Here is a 20,361-nt window from a genome sequence, read left to right on the forward strand (position 1 = left end):
TACAACAATCCCCAGAAGTGGGATTGTTGAATTATGTGGTAGTTCTATTTTTAATTTTTTTGAGTAAACTCCATACTGTTTTCCAGTGAAATAAGACAGTCAAAGAGGTTTTTCCATATCTTGGTACCAGGAGCTTTAACTCAGGTCCAACTCACCGTGGGCCCAGCGGGTCCCGGAACCCATTCTCTGGTCATTTCCCGGGTCCAGATGTGTAGTTGGAACAGACGTGTTCAGCAGCTAGCAGAGTTTCCACACGGATTCCCTGAGCTGTAAAGTGAGGGCAATTGTGATGGGAAAGGACAAATGGAAGGCGTTACAGCCATCTCTACCTAGAAAAATACTAAAACAAAAAACACACCAATACCGCCTTCCTGGAGGAATGATATAGATGAGTGCCATCATCAAAGACTTGAAGTATGGAGGGGTGGTGATTCCTACCCCACATCCTTGTCCAACTCTCCTGGCCTGTGCAGAAGACAGATGAATCCTGGAGAATGACGGTGGATTCCCAGAAGCTTAACCAAGTGATAACTCTAATTGCAGTTGCTGTACCAGATGCGGTTTCATTGCTTGAGCAAATTAACACATATCCTGGTACATGGTATGTAACTATTGATCTGACACACACCTTTTTCTCCATCCCTGTCCAGAAGGCCCACCTGAAGCAGTTTGCCTTCAGCTGGCCAGGGACACCTTCACTGTCCTCCCTCAGTTTAGATCAACTCTCCAGCCCCATGTCACAGTGTGAACCCAGGAGGCAGAGCTTGCAGTGAGCCGAGATCGCGCCACTGCACTCCAGCCTGGGTGACAGAGCGAGACTCCGTCTCAAAAAAAAGTATCGATTTTAAAACTTGATTTTTTATATATGTATATATTGTGCAATGAGCACCATAGTCAAGTCAGTTAACATATTTATCGCCTCACATAGTTAACCTTTGTGTGTGTGTGTAAGATGAGAACACTTAAGATCTACCCTCTAAACAAATTTCAGGTATAAAATACAATAGTGTTAACTATAGTCACCATGCTGTACATTCCATCTCCAGAACTTACTCATCTTGAGTAACCGAAAATTTACACTCATGACCAGCATCCCCCATTTCCCCATTTCTCCCTCCCTCCAGCCCTGGCAACCACCATTCTACTCTCTTCTATGAGTCTGACTATTTTAGATTCCAAATATAAGTGAGAACATGCAGTATTTGTCTTCCTGTGGCTAGCTTATTTCACTTGCAAATGGACTTTATGAAGCTAGTATTATCCTGATACCAAAACCAGAAAAAGACAGTACAACAAAACTGTAAAACAGCATCTTTCTTGAATACTGATGCAGAAATCATTAATAAAACATTACTAATACGTCAATAATAGATGAAAAATTATATGATGGACAATTGATGTACTCCAGAGATATAAGGCTGGTTCAATGTTTGAAAAATCAATCAAAGAACAAAGTAGGAAGAATTAATTTATATGATTTAATAACTTATACAGCTATAGTAAACAAGGGTGTGTGATATTAGCAGAGTGCAGACCAATGGAAAAAGGTAGAGAACCCATGACAAGAACCACACAAATATGCCCACCTAATTTGTTACAAAAATGCAAAAGAAATTCAACGCAGAAAAGACAGCCTCTTCAGAGAAGAGCAACTGGACATTCACAGGCACATACACACAAAATGAACCTTAACCTAAACTTCACAAACCTTAATCACAATTTAACTCAAATGTACCAGGGACTTAAATGCACAACGTAAAACTATAAAACTTTAAGAAAAATATAGGAAAAAGTCAGCCGGGCACAGTGGCTCAAGCCTGTAATCCCAGCACTTTGGGAGGCCGAGGCAGGTGGATCACGAGGTCAGGAGGTCAAGACCATCCAGGCTAACACGGCGAAACCCCGTCTCTACTAAAAATACAAAAAATTAGCCAGGCGTGGTGGCGGGCGCATGTAGTCCCAGCTACTCGGGAGGCTGAGGCAGGAGAATGGCGTGAACCCGGGAGGCAGAGCTTGCAGTGAGCCGAGATCACGCCACTGCACCACTCCAGCCTGGGAGACAGAGCAAGACTCCATCTCAAAAAAAAAAAAAAAAAAGAAAAAGAAAAATATAGGAAAAAGTCTTCAGGATCTAGGACTAACCAAAGGGTTCTTAGATTTGACACCCAAAGCACTACCCATTAAAATGTTGGTAAATTGTACCTCACAAAGTCTTTTCTCTGTGAAAGCCCATAAGAAGGGCATGAAAAGACAAGCTACAAACAGGGAGAAAGTATCTGCAACACCCATATCCCATAAAACAAATATCTAGAATATATTTTTAAAAACTCTCAAATAATAACAGTAAAAACAAAAATCCAATTAGAAAATGGCCAAAACCATGAAGAGTCATGTCACTGCAGAGGATATGCAGATGGCAAATAGGCATACAACATGCTCCGTATCATCAGCCGCCAGGGAACTGAAAATGGAAGCCATAAGTAGATATCACCGCTTTGTCATGCTGTGCAGAGGGGCCCTGGGCAGAGGCCAGTCCCATCATTCTAAGCTCTGCTCAGGCCCTCTGCGATGGACACTCTGAAGGCCATTCTATTCGCCTTTTAATGAATAGTGACAAAACAAAATGCTGGCGAGGATATGGAGAAACTGGTTCACTCATACATTGCTGGTGGGGATGTAGAATGACACGGCCATCTGGTAAAGAGTTTGGCAGTTTCTAAAAAAAAAAAAAAAAAAAAAAAATTAGGCCAGGCGCTGTGGCTCATGCCTGTAATCCCAGCACTTTGGGAGGCCGAGGTGGGTGGACCACCTGAGCTCAAGAGTTCGAGACAAGCCTGGCCAATATGGTGAAACCCTCTCTCTACTAAAAATACAAAAATTAGCTAGGCATGGTGGCAGGCGCCTGTAATCCCAGCTATTGGGGAGGCTGAGGCAGGAGAGTTGCTTGAAACCCAGGGACAGAGGTTGCAGTGAGCTGAGATTGCACCGCTGCACTCTAGCCTGGATGACAGAGCAAGACTCCATCTCAAAAAAAAAAAAAAAATTAAACATGCAATTATTATACACCCAGAAATTGTACCCCTGGGTATTTATCCCAAAGGAAGTCTTGTGGTTACACAAAACCTGTATCTGGAGGATTATAACAGCTTTACTCACAATAGTCCAAACTGGAAACATCCCGGATGTCATCCACTGGGCGAAGGGTTCAACAGCTTCTTCTACATCCACACAGCGGAACACTACATGGCAAGAAAAAGGAATTAACAATTGATTCATGCAACAACCTGGAGGAATCTCTAATGAGTAACTGAAAAAAGCTATTCCCAAAAGGCTACATACCGTACAATTCCATTTATATAACATTGTTGAAATAACAAACTTATAAAAAGGAAGTGTATTTCAGCGGTTGCCAGGAGTTAAGGAGGGGCTGAGGGCGGGAGGGACGTGCATGTCCCTCATAAAGGGCAGTGAGAGGGTTTCTTTTGGTGACTCTCTTGACTGTATCGATGTCAATATCCTGGTTATGATACTGTGTTTTCTGAGCTGTTACCGCTGGAGGGACCGGGACATAGGGCCTAAGGGATCTCTCTGGAGTCCCTCTGTACTACTTGTTACAACAGCACGTAGAACTATAATTATCTCAAAATAATGTTTCCTTAAAAAACAAGACCACGGGCTGGGTTCGTAGCTCATGTCTGTAATCCCAGCACTTTGGGAGGCTGAGGCGGGCGGATCACCTGAGGTCGGGAGTTTGAGACCAGCCTGACCAACATAGAGAAACCCCGTCTCTACTAAAAAATACAAAATTAACCAGACATGGTGGCGCATGCCTGTAATCCCAGCTACTTGAGAGGCTGAGGCAGGAGAACTGCTTGAACCCAGGTGGCGGAGGTTGTGGTGAGCCAAGATTGTGCCACCATACTCCAAACTGGGACAATAGTGAGACTCCGTCTCAAAAAAATATAATAATGTGTCCGGAATTTATTCTTTCTGGTGGGTTCTTGGTCTCACTGACTTCAAGAATGAAGCCATGTACCTTCGCGGTGAGTGTCACAGCTCTTAAAGATAGTGTGGCCGGAGTCTGTTCCTTCAGATATGTCCGGAGTTTCTGCCTTCCAGTGGGTTCTTGGTCTCACTGACTTCAACAATGAAGCCACGTACCTTCACCGCGAGGGTTACAGCTCTTAAAGGTGGTGCAGACCCAAAGGGTGAGCAGCAGCAAGAATTTATTGTGAAGAGCAAAGAAAGAACAAACCTCCCACAGCACGAAAGAGGACCTGAGCACCTTGCATCTGCTGGCGCTGGTGGCCAGCTTTTATTCCCTTATTTGCCCCCGCCCATGTCCTGCTGATTGGTCTATTTTACAGAGTGCTGATTGGTCCATTTTTACAGAATGCTGACTGGTGCATTTACAATCCTCTAGCTAGACACAGAGTGCTGATTGGTGCATTTACAATCCTCTAGCTAGTCAGAAAAGTTCTCCAAGTCCCCACCCGACCCAGAAGCCCAGCTGGCTTCACCTCTCAATGAGACCACCCACAAATGTGGAAAAATGAACTTAACACACAGTGATTATGCCACCTATGTGTTTTTATCCAGAAACTATCTCCTGAAGTAAGATATCAGCTTTAATTTTAATACGAGGATCTGGAGGCTCAGAAACATGAAATAAAAGTTCTGGCTGGGCGCAGTGGCTCACACCTGTAATCCCAGCACTTTGGGAGGCCAAGGCGAGTGGATCACCTGAGGTCAGGAGTTCAAGACCAGCCTGGCCAAGATGGTGAAACTCCATTTCTACTAAAAATACAAAAATTAGCTGGGCATGGTGGCGGGCGCCTGTAATCCCAGCTATTCAAGAGGCTGAGGCAGAGAATTGCTTGAATCCAGGAGGCAGAGGTTGCAGTGAGCCGAGATCATGCCACTGCACTCCAGCCTGGGCAACCAAGTGAGACTCCATCTCAAAAAAAAAAAAAAAAAAAAGATTCTATGATCACACAGCCAGGAAATGAAGGCAGGATTGAGCAGTTACCTCTGGGGTAAAAGTTATCCCTTACTACAAAGGAGCTTCCATGCAGGAAGCATGATGCAGGAATGAAAGGACGGGTCCAAGATCACTGGGGGGCTGAGCTCCCTCCCTGTCCCATGGTCTTTCTACAATTAGAGGTTCAACCCAAGCCACAAGCACAAGCCAGAAAGGGATGAGGTCACGGTCATTCATTTATTTCACATTTATTCTCATTGCACCAGGTGAGGAGAGGAAGGAGTCATGCACTAACACACACAGATTGTGCTGTTTTTCAGTCTTTCTGATGAATCAGGATCCGGATTCTAAATGTCTTCAAGACCTGGATCAGTCAGTAGAGATGGCCCACTGTGTCAGGGGGCCTGGGGCTGCCGGGGGCAAAGCAGGATACATATATGGAACATGACCATTCATGTTCCAGGGCTCCCATCCGGGTACCTGAGGATTTTCCACATAGATCACAGGTGTTGGGGCCCACATCGGCTCCTGGAAGACTATGGGAACGCCATAGGCCTGGGGCAGGTGCTCGGGAGGTGCGAGGTTAACCACATCTGCACAGGGAGGACCTGAGAGAGAGAAGACACATGGAGGGCTCATGAAGCCATCACCCACCCTGTACCTGAATCCTTGCTTGTGACCTCACCCAGCCCCAGGGCCATGTCCATTCTGAACAAGTCCACGAACAAAGTCCTCAGAATTATTACTTTGGAGAAGAATAAAAAGGAAAAATAGAGGCAGGCAGCCCATCAGAGCAGCAAGTCCCCTGTGCTGTGTGTCGAGGGACTCTGGGCAGGGGCCTGTCCCATCATTCTTTGCTCTACTCAGGGCACAAGGATGGTGGGGGTGGGGTGGGGGAAGACAATGGCACTCACTAGACCATGGAGATGAACACAAAAGACACGAACCTGAGAAGACGCTGATCTTCCATCTGTACCCCAGAATCCTGTGCAGGGCCTCGCCATAAGGACATGGCAAGGGTTGGCACCTTGGCCTCTGGTTGGCCTCCTGAATAGTGAAGTATAAGTCCTGCAAGCTTATTAGCATCTGGAGACATTCCTTCCAGCTCTTGTTGATACCCCTCTGCTTGAGACGCTGAGCAATTGCTTTTGATACTATGTGATACTTCTTCTTCACCCTGTACACCTCACGTTCGAGAAATTCCCATTCTTGCAGGAAACTCCGGATTTCCTGGTCACTCCAAGGTTTAACTGACTGGACTGGAAGGAAAGAGGAATATGGATGTACTTGGCATAACTCACCTGCACATGTGCAGGATCCTGCCTCTACATAGACAGGTCCAAACTTGACTTTATTCAGTTATGGGAGATAATAGGACCTTAAATGAGAAGTGAGAGATTCAGCATCTGCCTGAGTCCTGATGCCTGACACATCCAGTCACTGGGACAGGCAAGGAAACATCTGAGAGCCTGGGTCTTGCTCAAGTTCCTTAAAATGTTTCAGAGGCTACTGACAGGGTGTGATGGCATATTTGCTGCCTGAGAGTGCTCCCCTGATGTGGGACTCACATCCCATCCCTGTGGGGCCTTTTACTGTCACCTGAGCTGTGGGCAGGGAGCTTAGGGGATGCTGAGGGCAGCCCTGGAATCCCCTGAGATGCCCCCTCTTGGGGCTTGGATGAGCGTATCAGACTCGAGAAGATGGAGGTGGGCTGGAAAATTTTCTCTACGACATGTAAGACTCTGAGGACACTGTACCTGAGGGCTTTTCTGATCCCTGGGCTGCATTTTCCTCCTCCATTTTCTGGATGTTTATGGTAGTTTCAGTGGGAAGTATTACTTTCTAATAAAAAAAAAAAGATAAATACATATTAGAATCTCTCTCTTTTTTTTTGAGACAGTCTTGCTCTGTCGCCAGGCTGGAGTGCAGTGGCATGATCTCAGCTCACTGCAACTTCTGCCTCCTGGGTTCAAGTGATTCTCCTGCTTCAGCCTCCCAAGTAGCTGGGATTACAGGCACGCACCACCACACCTGGCTAATATTTGGTGTTTTTTTAGTAGAGACGGTGTTTCACCTTGTTAGTCAGGCTGGTCTCAAACCCCTGACCTCAAGTGATCCGCCTGTCTTGGCCTCCCAAAGTGCTGGGATTACAGGCGTGAGCCACTGCGACCAGCCCCCCTTGTATTTAAAAAGTAAACTGCCAGATGAACAATATGAACCCAGTGGTTTTAGACACTGGACAAGGGCGCATGGGACAGTGGAGTGAAGGCAGGAAACAAGGGTTGGGGCTCCTGCAAGTACCCAGCTCAAACCCGCACGGAATTTCAGGCTGGGAGCAGGGAGAGGGAAATCAAGCAGAGCGTGTGTTCTCCTGAGTTGAGAACTTGGGGAGAGTCTGCTGGACCTCACAGTGGCAAGTACAGGACACAGAAGCAGTACTGGGGAGAGGGTGGAGAGAGGGAAGCAGAGAGAGCTCTGTGGATCTACTGGGAAGTCCCCTGTCCAAGCAGATCAGAGCATGAATGAGAGGAAACTGCCTGGGTTGGGAAAACACCGCGAGAAAGGAGCAGGCTGGAAAGTTCCTGGGGTCACTCTGGGCGGTGAAGAATCTGAGTCTCCGCAGCTGGAGTAAAAAGTCTGCCTAGTCCAAGGGGCTTTGAAGAGAGTGCTAGGAGAGTAGCGCCTCAGCAGTGGGGTCAAATTACCCACAGACTGAAGTTTCTTCCCATACCAACAAAGATTCAAAACGATCCCCCAAAGCATCAATCTAATTCCAAAGGCTGCCTGTGGCTGAACATACAGAGGAAGCGGGTGCCTTAGAGGATAAGGTGGCTCACGCCTGTAATCCCAGCACTTTGGGAGGCCGAGGCGGGCGGATCACGAGGTCAGGAGATCGAGACCATCCTGGCTAACACGGTGAAACCCCGTCTCTACTAAAAATACAAAAAATTAGCCGGGCATGGTGGTGGGCACCTGTAGTCCCAGCTACTCGGGAGGCTGAGGCAAGAGAATGGGGTGAACCCGGGAGGCAGAGCTTGCAGTGAGCCGGGATCGTGCCACTGCACTCCAGCCTGGGGGACAGAGAAAGAATCTGTCTCAAAAAAATAAATAAATAAAAATAAAAAGGAACAGCACACATTTCAATGGCTGCAAAAATTCTTGTGAACTGAAATGAAAGCCAACCCCAGCCATCCTCCCACGAAACAGCAAGCGGGCTCCCTTCAACTTACCTCCATTTTCACTCCTGAGTTTTCTCCCGGGAGTCTTCTCACTGTGCCTGCAGGGTCTGGTCAGTTCCTGAGTTGGCGGAACACTGGCACTTACTCTCCTCCAATGGAACCTAGGAGAGTCAGGAGGAACCCGCGTGTGGAAATGTGCTTGCTTCTGTCGGCTTCTGGAGGTCTCTGAAGCCAGTGCAGATCGGACATGTTTAAATATCTTCAATGTGATTGGGTTAGACCCACCCAACCTGGAGACTTTGGATTAACTAAAGATAAACTAATTTAGTACTTTAATCACATCCACAAAATCCCTTCATCCAGACTAGAATTTGACTGAATAACTGCAACAGGGAAATTGGAGATCAACTCGGCAGGGGTTCTAAGGGTCTCTGAGACCAGCATCTCCAAATGCAAAGGGATGGGTTGTTACATTCCTATAGATAAATTACCGCTTCCCCCTGAGTTCGTGCTGAATGGTCAGCTTTGTCCTTAGGGTTTCACCTCTGAGGATTAATTGCGATGTAAGGATTAGGGGAAGAGACTAGGCTTCAGCTGGTTGAGGGTGAATGGATGGCATGGATGGCAGTTATGGATGTGGGAACCTCTATGAGAAGCTTAGATTAAAAAGGAGTTTAGGGTAGGGAAGAGAGAGGCGAACAGAGCTTTCTCTTTACAAGAGGACAGACTTGAGATTTACATATACAGAAATGAGGAAGCAGAGGGATATTGGAGGGTGGTTAATAGTTTGGGCAAGTAAGTGACGGTGGGGATGGAGAAGGAGGGTGCTGAGTGCCCAGCATGTGAGGGAGGCAACTCCTAGGTTGCTTTTTGGCTTCAGAATCTCAGATGCAGTCCAGGATTAGGGATGCCCCTCAGAACAAATCTTAACTCTTGGGATTGATTCCACTCCACTCAGCACAATCCTAAGATTCACAGCTTTTAGCTCATGATAGCGTCTGAGAAGACAGGGAAGGGGGCTTTACAGTGAATGGTACTTTATTTCTACCCATTTTTTATTTTTAGAGGTAGGGTCTTGCTCTGCTGCCCAGGCTGGGGTGCAGCGGCATGATCATGGCTCACTGCAGCCTCAAACTCCTGGGCTCAAGTGATCCTACTGCCTCAGCCTCGCAGGTAGCTAGGATTACTGCAGGTGCTTGTGCCACCATGCTTGGCCTTTTTTTTTTTTTTTTTTTGTAGAGACAGGGTCTCACTACGTTGCTCAGGCTGGTTGTGAACTCTTCATTTCAAGCAATACTCCTGCCTCGGCCTCCCAAAATGCTGAGACTGCAGGTGTGAGCCACCATGCTGGGCCTAGTGGTACCTTAAGTCAGAACAAACTCCATGTGGCTTAAGACTAATCTTTGCTTCTTTCCGTGTCATCTAAAAATACCACTGTCTCTTCATTTCCACAGACAGATTTCAGGCCTCCATTTCCTGATGCCCATATGGCCAGGAAACTCTTCTCTGTGCTTCCCACTTTGGGCCTGTCCAATACACCCCCACTCTGCCTCAGGGACCATCTGAGACAAAAATCTGACCAAGTTATTCCTTCCTCTCCCCCAAATGTTAATGAACACCGTCTTCTTCCCCAGGCGCGAGCCCTCTGTCTTGCTGGAGGCAAACAGAAACTTTAGGCACCTCAGCCCTGCATCTAGCAGGAGCCTGCACTCAGCGTGTTCACCCCCAGCATCACCTCCCATTCAACTCATCTTCAGGGTTTCTGCCCTGCCATAAATGGCAACTGTATCCAGGCTGTTTCAAAAACAGAAATGCAGAAATAATTCCTGAATTCTTTATCTTCTCAGTGACAGCTTCTTCTCAATCAGAAATTACTGATAGCCTATTTTCTTTCCTTCTTTTTTTTTTTTCTGATAGAGTCTCACTCTCTCACCCAAGCTGGAGTACAGTGATGCAACCTCTGCCTCTTGGCTTCAAGCAATTCTCCTGCCTCAGCCTCCCAAGTAGCTGGGATGACAGGCGTGTGCCACCACACCTGGCTTATTTTCGTATTTCTAGTAGAGAAGGGTTTCACCATGTTGGCTAGGCTGGTCTTGAACTCCCGGCCTCAGGTGATCCACCCACCTTGGCCTCCGAAAATGCTGGGATTACAGGCTTGAGCCACCGCAACCAGCCTGATACCTTATTTTCTAAATAAGTACCATTAACTGACTTTTTATTCATGCTGAAATTAAAATAGTGCAGGCATCAAGGTTACTTCTATGGACAACAGCTGTTGCATTCTAATGGAGACCCTGCTTATCTTGTCCTCGGTATATGCACCAAGCCTGTTTCTGTGGCTTCTAATGGGGACCCTGCTTATCTTGTCCTCGGTATATGCACCAAGCCTGTTTCTGTGGCTTCTAATGGGGACCCTGCTTATCTTGTCCTCGGTATATGCACCAAGCCTGTTTCTGTGGCTTCTAATGGGGACCCTGCTTATCTTGTCCTCGGTATATGCACCAAGCCTGTTTCTGTGGCTTCTAATGGGGACCCTGCTTATCTTGTCCTCGGTATATGCACCAAGCCTGTTTCTGTGGCTTCTAATGGGGACCCTGCTTATCTTGTCCTCGGTATATGCACCAAGCCTGTTTCTGTGGCTTTTCAGCACAGACATCCTTCATTCCATGGCCCTGGGGCAGCTTCAGATCAAGCTGATTTTCTCTGTCTGTCCAGGCTCCAGGCTTCTCCCATTTCCTGAACACACTGGGCACCGTGTGGCCTCGGGGCCTTTGCTGCTTCTGCTCGTTGCTCTGCTCCCATCACCAGTCACCCATCAGGCCCGCTCCTCCTGCAGGCCCCCGTCGCCCTGGGCGTGGGGGCCGTCTCCATCCCTGGCACTCCTCACAGGTGCTGCCTCGCCATGCTGTCCTCAACTTGGACACAGTACATTTCAACACAACTCCCTGGTCAAGTCTAGCTCTTCCACTGGCCTACGCGTTCAGTGAAATTGTGGATCTTGTCTACAGGTGAATCCCGTGATAGGACAGCTTCCCAGCCCTGACTCTACAATGGAATCAGCTGGAAGGCTTTCTCAAAGGCCAATTCCAATCATTCAAATTTAGTTATCCTGGGCTGGTCACTGTGGAGAAAAGTCCTCTGGTGATTCTAACGCTAGTCTGGCATGAGCTCTTTGCCTTAAAGGAGTATCATGGGCTTTGCCATGAACTACACTGAGTCCAGGGGCCACCTTGGTCCTGCCCCACCTCACTGGGCCCCTGGGAGGTGGGAGATTAGATTAGACTAGAACTGCCCAGGCTTCAGGCTAGCACTCCCGAGAGAGTGTGACCATCCTGAGAGTCCCTTCTCAGAGATTCCAGTGTGACCATCCAGGTTGCTCCCGAGCACGAGGAGCTCAGAGGGTCCCAGGTGGGCCTGATGCAGAATCCGGGTTGAGAGGCTGAGCTTGGAGAGGCTGAGCCTGGAGAGGCTCCGAAGGCCAGGGACCTTTTTATTTCTGACAACAGACGTAAGTGCCACAGAATCTCTGGGGCCTAGAGCAGGAGATTGGGACCTGATTTAGGAAAGACTTCTTGAGCTTTGAGATTAGACAGGAGAGTATGACTTTAAAAGAAATGGTTTTCACACATTTTCAGGGCTGCTTGTCTTTTCAAGGGTGAGGAAACATGGGTGTTCAGTTTTTTGTTTGTTTGTTTGTTTGTTTGTTTTTGAGACGGAGTCTCGCTCTGTCGCCGAGGCTGGAGTGCAGTGGCGCGATCTCGGCTCACTGCAAGCTCTGCCTCCCAGGTTCACGCCATTCTCTTGCCTCAGCCTCCCAAGTATCTGGGACTACAGGCGCCCACCACCACGCGTGGCTAATTTTTTTTGTATTTTTTTAGTAGAGACGGGGTTTCACTGTGTTAGCCAGGATGGTCTCCAACTCTTGACCTCGTGATCTGCCCTCCTCGGCCTCCCAAAGTGCTGGGATTACATGCGTGAGCCACGATGCCCAGCTGGGTGTTCAGTTTTAAATATTTGGGAAAATCATCTAATCTAGGGGATACTGTTTCAATGTTTCAGTGTAAAAAATTAATATATGATTAATTTTGGCTGGATTTTTGGAAACTAGAAGGGCAACAAGGTCGAATACTGGGGGAAAGTGACTGAAAGTAATGGGGTGTGCCTATGTGAAGGAAGGTCTGCACAGGTCAGACACTGGACAGGTTTCCCTGGATTAATTTAAAAAATATATATTTTTAATTAGTCAGGTATGGTGGTGCATGCAGGTAATCCCGGCTACGTGGGAGGCTGAGGTAGGAGAATCTCTTGAACCTGGGAGGCAGAGGTTGCAGTGAGACAAGATTGCGCCACTGCACTCCAGCCTGGGTGACAAGAGTGAAACTTCATCTCAAAAATATATATATATTTAAATATATAAATATATCTATATATTATATATGTATAAATATATATTTATTATTTTAAAAATATATATTTTTTGAGATGGAGTTTTGCTCTTTTTGTCCAGGCTGGAGTTCAATGGTGTGTTCTTGGCCTACTGGAACCTCTGCCTCCCGGGTTCAACCTCAGCCTCCTGAGTAGCTGGGATTACAAGCATGCACCACCACGCCCAGCTAATTTTGTATTTTTAGTAGAAACAGGGTTTCTCCATGTTGGTCAGGCTGGTCTCAAACTTCCGACCTCAGGTGATCCACCCGCCTCGGCCTCCCAAAGTCCTGGGATTACAGGCATGAGCCACTGCGCCCGGCCGAATATTTTTTAAAATAATAAAAATTGCAAAGAACTTCCCTGGATTAACTAAAAAAAAAAAAAAAAAAAAAAAAAAGAAATGGGACAGGGTGAGCCAGTGGTAGTTTCTGATGTACCAAGGAAGTATTTTATTTGCACATCGAAATGGAGTCTTTTCAGGTTCCCTAGTGACAAAGGGAAATCGATCTAAGAGCAATGAAGTATTATGCAACAAGGGAGTTTGAAAGAAATGCTGGCAGAGAATACGTGGCAATTTTTCTTTCTTTTCTTTTTTTTTTTTGACATGGAGTCTCTCTCTGTCACCCAGGCTGGAGTGCAGTGGCACTGTCTTGGCTCACTGCAACCTCCGCCTCCTGGGTTCAGGCGATTCTTCGGCCTCAGCCTCCCAAATAACTGGGACTACAGGCACCCGCCACCACGCCCAGCTAATTTTTGTATTTTTAGTAGAGACGGGCTTTCACCATATTGGCCAGGCTGGTCTCGACCTCCTGACCTCATGATCCGCCTGCCTCGCCCTCCCAAAGGGCTGGGAATACAGGTGTGAGCCACCGCACCCAGCCAATTTTTCTTTTTTTTCAAGACAGAGTCTCTCTCTGTTGCTCAGACTGGAGTGCAGTGGCACCATCTCAGCTCACTGCAACCTCTGCCTCTTGGGTTCAAGCAATTCTTCTGCCTCAGCCTCCCGAGTAGCTGGGATTACAGGTGCTTGCGACCACGCCCGGCTAATTTTTGTATTTTTTAGTAGAGATGGGGTTTCACCATATTGGCCAGGCTGGTCTCGAACTCCTGACCTCGTGATCTGTCCGCCTCAGCCTCCCAAAGTGCTGGGATTACAGATGTGAGCCACTGTGCCTGGCCCATGTCAATTTTCCCCTAAATGGTGTGAAGAGGATCTGAAGTAGTAGGTGAGAGACAGGCCAGAGAAGAGAGCAATCACGGAGACAAACACACAGGGCGATTCCACCGTGCAGACAGAGCCCAGCCTTTCCCACGCCAAAGACACACGAGAGAGCACCCGAGAGAACAGATTCCATGAGGACATCATGTTCCTGTCTGGATCTCAGCCTTGAGGGAGAGGCCATGTCCACTCAGAACAGGAGAGGCCAGGCCAGGTCCTCAGGGCTGCTGCTTTGTCCACCCGTTGCTGAGGAGCAGCAGGAGCGAGGCGTGGGCACGCTCCCATGGCAAGCCCTGTGCGCAGGTGTGCGGAGGGCGCCCACGGGCAGGGTCCCGTGTCAGGGTGCTTGGGCTTGGCCTGCTCCACAGCGTGATGCGCTTGGCTTGCATGAGTCACTCCCTTCATAAGTGTGAGCTGGAACACAGGAGAGAAAATCCTGAGGAGACTGGGTCCTCCATTCTAGCCCAGGATTCTTTCTAGGGCCCCTCTCTAGGGCAAAGCCTGCGACTTTCAAGCCTAATGGTCCAGTATATGCCTATAAAGGGAGTGGATTTCACCACGGCTTGGAGCTGCTTCTATTTTCAACATTATGAGAGAAGAGAGGTTGATTAATGGGTACAAATATACAGTTCGATAAAGAAATAAGACCTAGTGTTTGATAGATCAGTAGGGTGACTATAGTTTACAATAATCTATTGTATATTTCAAAATAGCTACGAGAGAGTAATTTGACAGTCTCGAACATAAAGAAAAGACAAATATTTGGCCGGGCGCAGTGGCTCACACCTGTAATTCCAGCACTTTGGGAGGCTAAGGCAGGTGGATCACAAGGTCAGGAGATCGAGACCATTCTGGCCAACATGGTGAAACCCCGTCTCTACTAAAAATACAAAAATTAGCTGGGCATGGTGGCACGTGCCCATAGTCCCAGCTACTCAGGAGGCTGAGGCAGGAGAATTGCTTGAACCCAGGAGGCAGACGTTGCAGTGAGCCAAGATCACGCCACTGCACTCCAGCCTGGGGGACAGAGCAAGACTCCGTCTCAAAAAAAAAAAAAAAAAAGAAATGACAAATATTTAAGGTGATTGATATCCCAATTATACTGATCTAATTTTTACCAAATATATGAATGTAGTAAATTATCACTTATATACCCCAAAAAAGTTTTAAAAGAAAATCACCAGTTATTTCAATACCAATCCCAAATAATTCACACAGCCACAGTTTTGCAATTCAAGGGGATCTGGGAGGAATGAAGTCATTGGACAAAAGTAATTGAGAATTAAGTGTGTCACATGTGAATGCTTGCGTACCCCCAAAATTCATGTGTTGAAACCCCATGGCCTAATGTGATGGTGTGAGGGGACGAGGCCCCCGGGAGGTGATTAAGACTAGCTGAGTCATGAGGGTGGAGCCCTCCTGCATAGGGTTAGGATCCTTACAGGAGTCCAAAGAGAGCTTGATTCCCCCTTCACCACCTGAAGAAGGAGCTAGAAGGCACCTTCTATAAGCCAGAAAGTGGGCCCTCACCAGACACCAAATCTACCACAGCCTCCTCTTGGACTTCCCAACCTCCGCAATGTGAGAAATACATTTCTGTTTTTATAACGTAGCCAGTTTGTGGAATTACACTGTAGTAGCCCAAATGGACTAAAACAAATGGGTATGTAGTGATATCAGGGTTCCTGGGCAGAAATAGTTGTCAACAGAAGAGATTTGGGAAGCAAGTCAGAAATTGTGGATGTCTACAGAAATGTCAGAAGTGTCCCCTGAGCTACGGATGAGAACCGGAAGAGTTGCTTTTGCAGATAAGGAGTCACTGTTTTAGTGACAAAAGAATATAGTATTTTAGGGATAACAACAAAGTGTCAGGAAACAGAAGTTGAGAGCAGAGAGAGAACTTCCACTCTTAACCCAGCCGTGGAAGGAGGGGCAGGCACAGGGGATGAGACTGGAGAGTGGAGACAGAGGGGCCACAGGCACTTTTCCAGGCAGTGACCATCGCTGTGCCGGACGGGAGCACAAGGCCCGGGGGCAGAAGCCAGCCCCAATGTCAAGGAACAGGCCATGACTTGCAGTGGGTGCTGGGTATCAAGACCTTGGTTTTCTTCTTTCTTTTCTTTTTTTTTTTTTTTTGAGACGGAATCTTGCTCTGTCACCCAGGCTGGAGTGCAGTGGCACAATCTTGGCTCACTACAGCCTCTGCCTCCCAAGTTCAAGCAATTCTCCTTCCTCAGCATCCCCAGTAGCTGGATTACAGGCATGCGCAAGCAATCCTGGCTACTTTCTGTATTTTTAGTAGAGATGGGGTTTTGCCATGTTGGCCAGGATGGTCTCGATCTCCTGACCTCGTGATCTGCCCGCCTCGGCCTCCCAAAGTGATGGGATTACAGGTGTGAGCCACCACGCCTGGCCTAAGACCTTGCTTTTCAATGAAACAGTCTGAGACTGAGTCTCAGCACTTTCACTTGCTCTGTGAGCTCAGGCACATCCTCTGCTCTCTCTGGGTCCCCGTGTCTTCCCCTGCAAAAAAGGAGAACTTATATCTCACCCTCCAAGATGTACTCCCTGATGATTAGCTTAAGGATTTGGGACTTTGATGGCATCAGCCAAATCCCTTCAGGGCAGCGCCTAATCCAGGGTTTGATTGGATACCTGGGTGAGGGTGTGACTGCCTTCAACTTGCACAAGGATTTGGAAGGATTCTGAGCCCCGTATCCCCAGCTGCAAAATAGGAGGTTGTCTTGGCTGGGCATGGTGGCTCACGTCTGTAATCCCCAGCACTTTGGGAGGCCGAGGCGGGAGGATCACGAGGTCAGGAGATCCAGACCATCCTGGCTAACACAGTGAAACCCCATCTCTACTAAAAATAGAAAAACTTAGCTGGGCATGGTGGTGGGCGCCTGTAGTCCCAGCTACTCAGGAGGCTGAGGCAGGAGAAAGGCGTGAACCCGGGAGGCAGAGCTTGCAGTGAGCCGAGATCACACCACTGCACTCCAGCCTGAGTGACAGAGCGAGACTCTGTCTCAAAACAAAACAAAAAAAGAGGTTGTCTTATTTTGCACGAATGAACATCCATTATTTCTGAATTCTTTTCGACCTCACTGAGTTTCCAGTGAAAGAGGAAGTGCTGAAATCCCAACCTTGGTGTAACTGTAGAGTTAGCTGCATTTTGTGAAATGCTTTTTCCGCCTGAAGATAAACACATTCCGCCCTACCCATTCTATTAAATGTGATGTGGTTGATTTTCATATGTTGAACCAACATTGGACTTCTGGGATAAATCCCAGAAGTTCATGATGTGTAATCATTTTCATTAGCTCCTTTATTTATATTAATTTTGGTAGAAATTGCCTAGCCATAGGTGCCAGGGGTTTCAAATACCTCTAGTATCCTTGCTTTCGTCTCCACTTGTAACTGAGTTTCCCCAAATGGTCCTCCTCGGGGACAGTCTGTGGCTCTGTCTGCTATAACCCAGCGCTGTTGCACTGCGGCTCTGCTGGGATGGTGGCAGAGGGGGTGCATTCTATAATCTTCCAGTTAAATCTGTCAGTACTCGTGTGTCCAAGGGCTGGGACCTACTCAAGTGTTCTCCAGTGGTATAACTTTGCCTCCTTGCCCTGTCCTCCCTCTCCTGCTTGCAGGATTCCAATCTACTGGAGTCCTCAAAGTGTTGAGCCATGTTGTCAGTTTCCTCTCCCTTAGGTGAGACAGGAAGGATAGAGAGAGTGGGGAATGTCCTTCCTCCAGCTAGCATAAGACTCTGGCAAGCTCTTTTCCCTAGAGTGTCGGCTTTTATGGAGAAGACTCTGGGTGTATTTCACAATGATTCCCCTTCTTCTGCCACAGCCCTCAGGGGATATTTCTCAGATCATGACCTTGGGAATCTGCTGGGATTCCTGGAGCTAATGGCAGTGGCGGTATGCGGGACCCGTTATGACTATGGACCCAGAAGTTCCACATTCTCAGTTTAGTCCATATTCAACCTCCAGCAATTCATCAAAATTACCTGTTAGTTTTCCGACCAGTTTTGCCTCCAGTGGGCTCCAAGTAAACAGATCTCAGCTGTGTCTCTGGATACACCCGTCTCTCCAGATTTCACAGTTGTGACTTCAGTTCTCAGAAAGATAAAAGTCACTGATTTTCAGCTTGACTAGCTTTTTCTTATAAGGATAGGGGTGATGACTTCCAAGCCGTTTACATGTTGTAGTTGAAACTGGGAGTTCCAACAAGTTTCTGAGTGCTAGAGAATTAAAGAGAGAATAGAAGAATAGAAGAACATCGAATGACAACAGAATCACAAAAGTCCTTTAACTGCTCAGTTTAAACAGTTTAAATGAACAATTTCATGATGACTTCAGTGTCAATAGGATGGCTATCAGAGGTTGTCTGTGTAGCATCATGCAGAAACGCAGAATATGGATAGGACACCTTCTACAGCGTACTCCAGGCTTTGCTTTAATTTTGAATAACAATTGTTTGCACTTCTGGCGGGGCGCGGTGGCTCACTCCTGTAATCCCAGCACTTTGGGAGGCCGAGGCGGGTGGATCACTCCTGTAATCCCAGCACTTTGGGAGGCCGAGGCGGGTGGATCATTAGGTCAGGAGTTCAAGACCAGTCTGGCCAAACCCCATCTCTACTAAAAATACAAAAAAAAAAAAAAAAAAAAAAATTAGCCGGGCATGGTGGCAGGTGCCTGTAATCCCAGCTACTTGGGTGGCTGAGGCATGAAAATCGCTTGAACCCGGGAGGCGGAGGTTGCAGTGAGCCGAGATCTTACCATTACACTCCAGGCCAGGCAACAATGCGAGACCCCGTCTCAAAAAAAAAAAAAAAAAAAAAAAAATTGTTTGCACTTCTACACATCTACATAAATTTGTATTTGTATTATATCAACCAAAGGAATACAATTTGACTTATTAACTCAATTTAGTTTCTGCAAAAAGCTTCAATTTCCCAGGTCTCATCTAGAAGGGATAAGATAGCTTTATAAGCACAAGTTTTCAAAAGAAAAACATTGCAGAGGCAAAAAAAAAAATTCTCATTGTGATTATTTGCATCGGGGTTATACTGTAAAAAGAGACATTTTAGATCTTTTATATAGTCTCTAATAGTAAACAGAAAGATTACATTTTTATTACTGCAGATTTTATCCTGGCACTTGAAAATTCGTTTGCAATTTTGGAACCAGGAAATACTTTTGGTGTGTTTCCATTGGTCATTTGAGCTGAAAAGATTGAGTGTGGAAAGTCATTACAATTTCTGCTATGGTTGTTTTATTTTTATCTGAATTTCCTTTCATCGGAAAATTTGTTACTTTATCCGTTTCTTTAGCACTATTTGAGGAAATCATCTATCACTTAGGCTTAGCTGTTAGTATATCCTGCCTTATATCTGACTTTCCAATATGTTCAATACTGAATGAACAATTGTGTACTGTAGAAAGAGCTTCAAAACATCTTTTCTCTGATACCAAATATTTTAAAAATTAATCATGAAACTTATACTTGCATTTTGATTCAAATATACATAAATGAAAATAGGCAATAGGGTAGATCTCATATTAAGTATCCTTAACACAAAATATAAAATAAAAAATAACAATAATTGAAAATACTAATTTCGATCATCTCACTCACAAGAGTGAAGCATAATTACCAATAAATTGAGGCTGAACTATTGAAAGGTTGGAAATTTACAAACTAACAATAAACTTGAACTTGATATGTGACACAGAAAAGTCGAACTTGATGCATGCCTGCAAGGGAGAACTGTGTTTGCAGTAACAGGATCCCTGAAGAAAGCCAGAGCTGATCTTATCCAAAATTTTAAGCAGCTCAGTGTCTGGGACTGGCGAATTTTCAGAGGCAGGGATGTTTATGGACTGTTAGACTTTCAAGCGTGTTAGTGTGGTCACTGGAATTAGACGGTTGTCGACTGGCTAACTTCCAGAAGCACGGTCACTGGAAGGAGGGACTTGCTGACCGACCGTGGTCTAGAAGCAGCACTAAAGTGGCATTCAGAAGCTGGAGGCTGTCAGGAAGTTGATTTCAGAAGCATGGCTACTGGCAGCGAGGCCATCATTGATTTTTCAGACCATGTGTACTGATCCAAAGATCTAATTATTGGGGATTGTTTTACAACTTAGGAATTTGGCCAAAAGAACAGTCTTTTCCTTTCTTTAATACGGAAAACAAGTACTTTTATTCTCACTTCCCTCTTTTGCCTTCCCTCAGTCAAACACATAGGAGAAAACATAAGAGATGGTTCAGATCTTTATTTGTGGAGGTATGATTTCCAGCTTGTATTGCCACTTAAGCGATTTAAGCGCCAATTACTGAAGCAGAACCGTAGCTCAAAGTGCTGATTTTTCATTAATGAGGGGAGAAACCCTGAATACATTTAAGGCATCCTAACAAAGTTAATACAGGATTCAGGACAAAATCATTAAATACAGGACGTTTGGCAACCCTACCTGTGAGTCAGCTTTCTCCTCACTCGCCACTCTCACCTATTTGCCTATGAAAACCATGCCTTATTTATTCTAATACAT

The 20,361-nt window shown here is 46.4% G+C and overlaps 1 protein-coding gene and 1 long non-coding RNA gene across 2 annotated transcripts; both read right to left on the bottom strand.

The window, feature by feature from the left end:
- Positions 1-1,459: 1,459 nt before the first annotated feature.
- On the bottom strand, positions 1,460-4,290 carry LOC107974765 (uncharacterized). The gene is made up of 3 exons (XR_001717759.3): positions 4,037-4,290; positions 3,157-3,239; positions 1,460-2,716 (listed from the first exon to the last, which is right to left on the bottom strand). It is a non-coding gene; the product is annotated as an uncharacterized LOC107974765 (long non-coding RNA).
- A 909-nt stretch (positions 4,291-5,199) lies between these two features.
- Positions 5,200-18,050, bottom strand: MSANTD5 (Myb/SANT DNA binding domain containing 5). The gene is made up of 5 exons (XM_054685349.2): positions 17,817-18,050; positions 8,212-8,321; positions 6,739-6,823; positions 5,929-6,240; positions 5,200-5,589 (listed from the first exon to the last, which is right to left on the bottom strand). The coding sequence occupies exons 2-5, from the start codon at positions 8,215-8,217 to the stop codon at positions 5,351-5,353; spliced, it is 642 nt and encodes a 213-aa protein (XP_054541324.1). The 5' UTR covers positions 8,218-8,321; positions 17,817-18,050; the 3' UTR covers positions 5,200-5,350.
- Positions 18,051-20,361: the final 2,311 nt, after the last annotated feature.

Source organism: Pan troglodytes, chromosome 4 (genome assembly GCF_028858775.2).
Source record: "Pan troglodytes isolate AG18354 chromosome 4, NHGRI_mPanTro3-v2.0_pri, whole genome shotgun sequence".
NCBI classification, from domain to species: domain Eukaryota; kingdom Metazoa; phylum Chordata; class Mammalia; order Primates; family Hominidae; genus Pan; species Pan troglodytes.

Excerpts from the sequence above, each read along its gene's own strand:
- MSANTD5 (XM_054685349.2), bottom strand. Across the intron at positions 6,241-6,738 it reads GGGATCAGAAAAGCCCTCAG|TCCAGTCAGTTAAACCTTGG; the intron begins GTACAGTGTCCT and ends CTTTCCTTCCAG. Across the intron at positions 5,590-5,928 it reads GAAGATCAGCGTCTTCTCAG|GTCCTCCCTGTGCAGATGTG; the intron begins GTTCGTGTCTTT and ends TCTCTCTCTCAG.